This window comes from Chionomys nivalis, chromosome 15, assembly GCF_950005125.1.
Source record: "Chionomys nivalis chromosome 15, mChiNiv1.1, whole genome shotgun sequence".
Lineage (NCBI taxonomy): Eukaryota > Metazoa > Chordata > Mammalia > Rodentia > Cricetidae > Chionomys > Chionomys nivalis.
The window spans coordinates 55,120,957-55,128,929 of record NC_080100.1 but is presented as its reverse complement, the minus strand read 5'-3'; the positions used below and the strand labels follow the sequence as shown (position 1 = coordinate 55,128,929).

Sequence of the window (7,973 nt, the reverse complement as noted above, 5' to 3'; positions counted from 1 at the left end):
TACTCTTTATGTAAACTCAGAAGAAAACAAAAACATACCAAAATAAAACTTTAACTAAAAGAAGGATAGATGCAGAGAGGCAAATTCTGCTCACAAACCACTAGACCCATAATTTTACACTCTGCAAGCATCTAAATAAGCAAAATCATGAAGTGTAAACATTGCTGATAAAGGACTACTAAAGTGTTTAGTAGCCTTAGGGCAAAACGACCGTGTAAATACATTATTTCTCCGTTCACCAAAGAAATGTTCTCTGAAGTTTAAGAGAAAAAGGTATTATTTTTAAAGAAATTAAGCCACTTCTCTCTAATTTCTCATTGAACATAATTATTATAAATAGTGACACGCATTTAAGAAAACAAAGATGTTTGGAAATCGAAAGCATTCATAATTCCAAGCAAAGAGTTTAGTTTGAGTAACTAAGATGAAGATTTTAAGGAAATAATCAACGACTACAGCATGTGCTTCCTCAATATGGAAAGTAAGCAAATGTGCTGTGCACTATTCAGCGTGCCTACTGAGTCACTGAATGGTTCTCTTCTGAATATCTGAGCCCATAGCCATGCTTTTATTGTCAGAATATATAGAAATAAACCTTCATCGACAGTTACGACATTTTCCTGTTGAAAGCTGTAACAGGAGGCACACCTAGCATCAGTTTTTACAGCCACCACTAGAGAAAAGCAGGGGATATTACAGTGGGCACCTTTGGAGTTTCCTGGCTGGCATCTCCAGTCATTTCATCCCTCTGCCCCCTTGCCAAGCTCTTCTTTCTTTAGGCATCTACTTCCTCAGAGATTTTTTTGCCCTGTGTGTTTCTCAGTTTCTCTTTCCACCCCAATTGCTCCCTCATCCAATATATTCCATTTTCAGTCTCTCCAAGAGAGATTTTTGGCTTGATGCTAATCTTGCTGGAGTGAGGGTGGCAGGGTCACAAGAATTCTTCTTTAGGGATTTGTGGTGTGAGGACCACAAAGAGCAGTACACCTCCATACTCGCTAATCATTTTCTCTGCTGGGGCTGTGAAGATAGTTGTGAACAAAGTTTTTCAGAGCATTTAAAAAATGAGAAAAAGCCAGGTAGTGGTGGCGCACACCTTTAATCCCAGAACCCAAGAGGCAGAGGCAGGCGGATCTTGGTGAGTTCGAGGCCATCCTGGTCTATAAGAGTTAGTTCCAGGACAGGCTCCAAAGTTACAGAGAAACCCTTTTTCAGAAAACAGAACAAAAAACAAAACAAACAAACAAAAACAAACGAGAGAGAGAAAGAGAGAGAGAGAGAGAATTTAAAGAGATTGTAAACTGTTCACTGAGTTTAAGGAATAAGCTTAAAGTGGGCTTCAATATTGGAACCATTTCCATCTTAAAAAAAAAACAAAAACAAATCCTCTCCCTTCCATATTTTCAAACCACAGCCCTATTCCCCTCAGTACCTAAAGGAGTCACATGCTATATCTATTATCCTGTCTTCTGTTTACTTGTCAATGTCTCTGGTTTGCTTTGCTGTCAACTCCAGGCAACTACAACTACTGTCGTGAAGGTCACCACTGGAGTTACTAAATAGGATGAGCAATTTCCAATCCTATGTGCACTGTCAAGAAAATTAAATCCAGATCGGGAAATAGACAAGAGAAATAATTTGCTGATTTTTCTCTTAGTAATTTGGTCGGTTCATTTGGTTACTAGATAACTCTATAAGTATATATACATATATATATATCCATTATTGAAATATATATATATATATATTTCATTTTTACTGGTCACACTATTTTGCAACCCAATAGGGGTACAAATAAAAGTAATATTAGTGCAAAAAACTTTTGGCTAAGAGAAATGTGAATGATTCTTGCCTCCTACAATAAAAATTGATTTGGCTAATATATGTAGTTGATTTATATAGGTACAATAGATAACTTCAAACTTTACAGGTTTTTGTCTCATAGAATATGAGCCAGTTTTCTATTCATTAGCAAATTAATTTCAGTATGCTTTTGATAGTCTATGATCTATGGATTCTCCATGAAACAGTCTAAATAGCATGTATTTTCACATCCTAATAAGTTAATAAATTCTTTGGTTTTATGGGTTTTATGAAAGTCATGCATTTAATTTTTTGAGTATCATATCTTTGAATCTCTGCAAAGTATCACACATCATGCCCATCATGTTGGAGGTGGGGCAGCTCTCAAACTGCTGTTTCTAAAATCTCATTCTTCCAGTCTTTCTTTGGCCACCCTTTAAATTTTGTTTGCTACACCTCTCACTTTCATTCATTATTTAGCTTTAGAAATTCCTTGACACTGGATACTGAATCTTATTCTGTTATTACAATTCTCTCACAAAACGATTTAGTGAATTCTCTGGAATTCATCTACATATTGTAACTCATCTGTGTATGTCTCGCTTAGTTATTGCTCTTTGAAAATCTACAAATCTATACAAAATATCCATTTGGGTGACTTGTGCAACCCTAAATTTATTAACATTTAGAATAAACATACACAGTATGACACAAGGCTCTCTTGATGAACATAGAATCACATCCAAAGTCCTTAAATTGTCTCGGAGGAATATATAACTAGGCCCTGGTAAAACAGAATGACTTTGGTACTTGAACTAAAGTAGACTGCACATTTACAGTGATCAGGATCTTTTTGTCTGTTAGATCTAGTGTCTTCTTCCTCTGATGACAGTGGATAAATGTAAAAATTGCAACTACTTTATTTGCCTACTTCTGAAACCCCAGCTGACCAATTAGTGTCTTCATTTTTTAAAGATAAGGAGTAATATAGACCATAATATTCTCTTTTTTATATCAATTATATATGTTTTACACATGCACACACACATACACAGAGGGAGGTGTGTGTACGTGTATCAGAAGACTTCCAAAGTTCCTCAAATATATTTTATATACTTTTGATTATAGGTCAGCATGTTCCCTAAATTAGTCAGTCATAGGACATGCCATAGCTATAATGGCCAACTACTTGGCTACTCAGGAAGACTGAGTCCTATCTTTCCTCTAACACCATGGAAGACTAATAATTTTGTGGAATAAAATTTTCCCAAAGAAAATGGAGAGATTTAGAGATGCCAATTAGACATACTGAAAGGTCAGGCTAATTCTGAGTGCAATTTGTCACCCAGAGTCTCTTCTGACACAGCTCCTACAGACTTTAAGTTTGTAGTAGATGGAGTTTTAGTAAAAGAAAAATAAAATTAACAAAGCACTCTGTTCTCTGATCTCTCTGAGGTGCTTAATAAGACATCAGGGTCGTAGGCCCCGAGAGTGGCCTTAGGAGTGGCCACAGCAGTACTGGCACTGAAAGCTGTAGAGGTTGTGTTGGACGGTGAGTTTACTGGAGCTGCACCTGGGTACGCACTCTGTCCACACTGGATGCGCAGATCTTGTGATCTTGCTTTTACAGGCAGGTGTGGCCTCAGCCAGGAAAGCAGCGGCAGTTGCCGAAGCAGCTGCAGTGACAGTTTTTGGCAGAAGGCATAGCTGCTATTCTTGGCGCCAGTGGCAGCCGGGGTGTTCATTGCAAGAACTCAAAACAAAGACGGGATAGAATTCAGGCTAGATCTCAGCAAGCATAGAGAAATCCCCCGGGGAACTCCCAGCTCCGTCAGTGATAAGTTTGAGAGGAGCAGTTCCTTCAATGCGGTGAAGGGTGGACCTGTGCAGATAGTCTTCAGGTGAGGCTCCTCTGCTGTGTGCAGGCTGACGTGTCTCAGGAAACACAGGGCACACGTAGACTTTTTGATTGAAGTAACCGGCTGGCGTGTGAGGGGTGAAGGCCAAGAACTCTCAACAGCTAACACAGGCTGCTTTGAGCCGCACGCTGCAGCGCTCTTGCCGTTCCAGTGACCAATGCCAAGTCCGGTGTTTGTGGTAGAATAAGAGTTAGGGAACATGAATACGGGTCTAACACTTTCCCATACCACACGGGCCATTCCCCTCTGCAGGCTGGCATATGCGCAGTGTCTTTATGAGAAAAGCAACTGCAGGGGGGTTCTCTGGGCATCAAATCTCATGCTTTTTTGCCATGTGACCCTGACCTGGCCGCAGCTAATGAGACCAGGACTGATTTCTGATACAATGGCAGCCTGTCTAGCCATGACCACAGCAGTTCTTCAGTAAGTATGGTGACAAGCTGAACTAATCGGCTTCTCTCTTCTCGGGAGTCTCGGTGCCAGACATGCAGAGGTTTGGCAGAGTGGAGCTGCAGGGGATGAAGAGAAAAGGGGCAGCGGGGAGAAGTCATATGCTGGGTTACAAGCAGCTTTGAAACACAAAGGGTAATACTTCTAAGACCCACGCCGAGTCTCAGAAGAAAGGCGGATCATTGGAGTCACACCGTGTACACATATATAACAATGAATAAACAGCCACGCGGTGGTTCACACCTTTAGCTCAGGCACTTGGGAGGAAGAAGCAGACAGAACTTTATGATTTCAAGAGCAGTCAGATCTACATAAATAGTTCCAGACCAGCTCGGGCTGTATAATAAGACACCTACTCAAATGAAAACATGCAATTCACACTAACGTAAAAGTTATTTTGCTTTCTGCCTTTTTTTTATTCCAGTAGGTAACCTTATATTTGAGCATCACACCGACTATTTCTGTCACACCTTGAAGGAACTTGATGATGCCCCACTTCCCTAGGTATCTTTGAAACAGATCTCATAACCCGAGGCCCCTTGGCTGCAGCTCACGATAGCCTGAGACAACATAATGAAGAGAGAAGGCTGGCGCGCAGTGGGTGAGATTTTCTACAGATATGCCTGAATACTTTCCTTTTCTGCAATAATAACAAATAGCTTGCTGGAAAATCAAGATGAGTCTTTGATAAATCTTCTCCGAGCATACAGCTTAAGCTTCTTCTTCTTCCCCATGTCTGCATGGCTATCCTTTCCCTTAGCAACAGCTTATGCCATATGATTCTTATTAGGAGAGCAGCAGGCACTTGAGATCCAGTAACACCTCACCTTCAAGAGGTGCTGATGGATCAGACAACACGCTCACACTTGGCAGACTTTCTCTTGGGAAGAGCGGAGCAGCAGAAATACAATGAACCACCCACTGTGCTCGCAAATTCTACCTTCTAATGAGGACAAATGGTGGGTGGGAAAGGTCAGCTTCCGAGGGTTCTCAGGGAGAATTTGGCTCCAGTGTTCACTAGATTTGCATTTAAGAGTTTGTCATCTGTACAGACTTAGTTTCTCAAAATTTTATTTCCTTAAAGTCAAATTTAACCAAATTTTTGGCCAAATATACTTCAGTGTGCCTAGATTAATGAACAAGTAAGATTCGCCAGTATAATAAAAATAAAAAAATAAGGATATCTAATGCAGGCTTTCCCAAGGAACTACGGAACAATATTAAAAGGTTATAGTAATGCAAACATTAATTTTATTAATTCAATATGATTTTAGATGAATATACCGGACAACATTAAAAGTATGAAATACATTTTACTACTAAAAAATCTGCATTCAAAGTATTTATAAAACATATTCTAAAAGGTTTTAGATGTATAATCTCTTGAAAAAAAAAAGGAGGACCCAGAGATCAATGAGACATCAAATGAGGGCAGAAGCCACACATAAGCTCTAACTACACCCAAGATCTAGCTACACCCAAGCTCTAACTAAACCCAAGGTCTAGCTAGCTATGTGCAAACAGACTTTTTACCATATGGAAATATCCTCACATCTGAATGAAAATGTTGAAATTCTCATAGCCAAGGGCTGCAACAACAGCATGATGTCAAAATTTCATGTACCCAGTAAAAACTGAAGTGGAGTATATAACATAAATTTTATTTGAACAAAAATACAGATGTGTGATGAAAGCCGTTCAAGCAGAACGTGGAGACTCAGAGTTCTACATTCTTAGAACATTTTGTCCTTCCTCCAACTCCATGCCACATCTCCAAGCACCCAAAGAGTGGGTGCAAGTCCACCAGTCAGCATGAAAATCGTTGTTTTTGGGACTAGACACATACTCGCAAGTAACTGGTACGTTACCATATGAGTTCTTTCAAATAAATTCAAATAGGTAAGGAAGGAAATGCATGAAGAACGAAGAAATACGAGAAAGTCCAAGAAAAAGCTGAGATTGCATCCAAATGTTGCTTCGAAATTTGGTGACTTCTTTAAAATAATTAGATGAGGTTCCGGGGTGCCTGGAGGGCGCTGGTGCTGCAAGGAGTCGCAGGCGGTCGGCAGCGTGGGCTCTCACGAGGCAGCTCGCGGTTCCGGCCCCGCAGGCCCGCTCAAGGTGTCGTACATGCTCCCGCATCTGCATAATGGCTGGCAGGTAGACCAGGCCATCCTGTCGTCATTCGTTTCGGACACGACTGGGACCCCACTTGCATAAAGATGGAAGAGGTTCTGTACAGCATCGCCGAAAAGAAATGGAAGATAATGGGAGATCTTTCTCATCTTGTGTGAAGATATCCCAGCTGTTTTAAAGCAATTGGTGTTGGTGTCGCGTGTGCTCCGTGGCATCCTCTGTGGTTCTCGAGCCTGACAGGCCTATCTGCTGCCAATATGAACATCCGCCGTGCTTGGCCCGATGATCTGATGAACATGCAGCCCTACAACCTGCTGTGCCTGTCTGAGAACTACCAGATGAAGTACTACTTCTACCACAGCCTCTCTTGGCCCCAGTTCTCCTACATTGCTGAGGATGAGGATGGCAAGATCGTGGGCTATGTCCTGGCCAAGATAGAGGAGGACCCCCATGATGTCCCTCATGGACACATCACCTCACTGGCTGTGAAACGTTCGCGCCTCAGCCTGGCCCAGAGGCTGATGGACCAGGTCTCGCGGGCCATGATCGAGAACTTCAGCGCCAAGTATGTGTCCTTGCACGTGAGGAAGAGCAACAGGGCGGCCCTGCACCTTTATTCCAACACCCTGAACTTCCAGGTTAGTGAGGTGGAGCCCAAGGTCTATGCAGATGGAGAAGATGCATACGCCATGAAACGAGATCTCTCCCAGATGGCAGAGGAGCTGAGACGGCAGCTGGTACTGAAGAAGGGCAGATACGTGGTTCTGGGTTCCAAGGAGAATCAGGGCAGCACACTTGCTGGTTCTGAAGAGGCCTGTCAGCAGAACCTGGCCGGAGATGACAGTGGCAGTGACAGCAGAGACAGCGCTGATGTCCAAGACAGCTTGCAAGACTTGGATTCCACCTCCTAGAGCCCGCTCCAGCATCGTAGGTTCTTGCATTTCAGCCACAGTTTTCTTGGGAACCCTGGCTGTGCTCTGCAGTATTTACTCTGGAGTCACCCACAGTGACCCAAATGGCTTCTCATTGTCATCGCTTAGCAGCAGCCTTCCACATAACCTAATCATGAAGGCACTCCAGGACACAGAAGCTGCTGTGCAAAAGCCAAGGAACTTTGAGGACTGCCATGGCAGCACTGTCCTTGGCTTCTCCCATGCTCCCGGCCGCTGTATTGGGTCTGCAGTTGTCCTCTACTGATTGTGTGTATGCTGTAGGGTTTTGCCTAGAATGCCAAACAGGGAGTGGCGATAATTCAGGAAACTCCCCAGCTTTCAGCGTTTGCCATTATTTGGGTTTTCATTTTTGAGTAAGCAGGACCATCCTTAGTCCTTATGCCCTCTGCCTCTGTCTGGTAGAAGTTACCTACTCTTGCCTTCTACAGAAACTGCCCATGCCCTGCCCTCCCTCTTTGAAGAAGATTGTTCCCTTTTGGTGGGAGAAGGAGATAGGTGTTGGACTTCTGCACAAGCAGAATTTGTAGATCTTAAGTAAAGGACAAGCAGAAATCATATTGTAATCTCTGACCCCCCCCAATAAAAATATTAAAAAGGTAAAAAAATAAAATAAAATAATTAGATGATCAGTAGTAATTTTTAAGATCATTTTTGCTTTCCCTGTTCCATTTGCTGCTTTGCGTTGGTTTTATTGCCCACAAGGAGGAAAATG

The 7,973-nt window shown here is 42.2% G+C and overlaps 1 protein-coding gene across 1 annotated transcript; it reads left to right on the top strand.

The window, feature by feature from the left end:
• The first annotated feature begins 6,556 nt into the window (after positions 1–6,556).
• On the top strand, positions 6,557–7,377 carry LOC130887513 (N-alpha-acetyltransferase 11-like). Its single transcript, XM_057789997.1, has one exon. The coding sequence runs from the start codon at positions 6,566–6,568 to the stop codon at positions 7,217–7,219; it is 654 nt and encodes a 217-aa protein (XP_057645980.1). The 5' UTR covers positions 6,557–6,565; the 3' UTR covers positions 7,220–7,377.
• Positions 7,378–7,973: the final 596 nt, after the last annotated feature.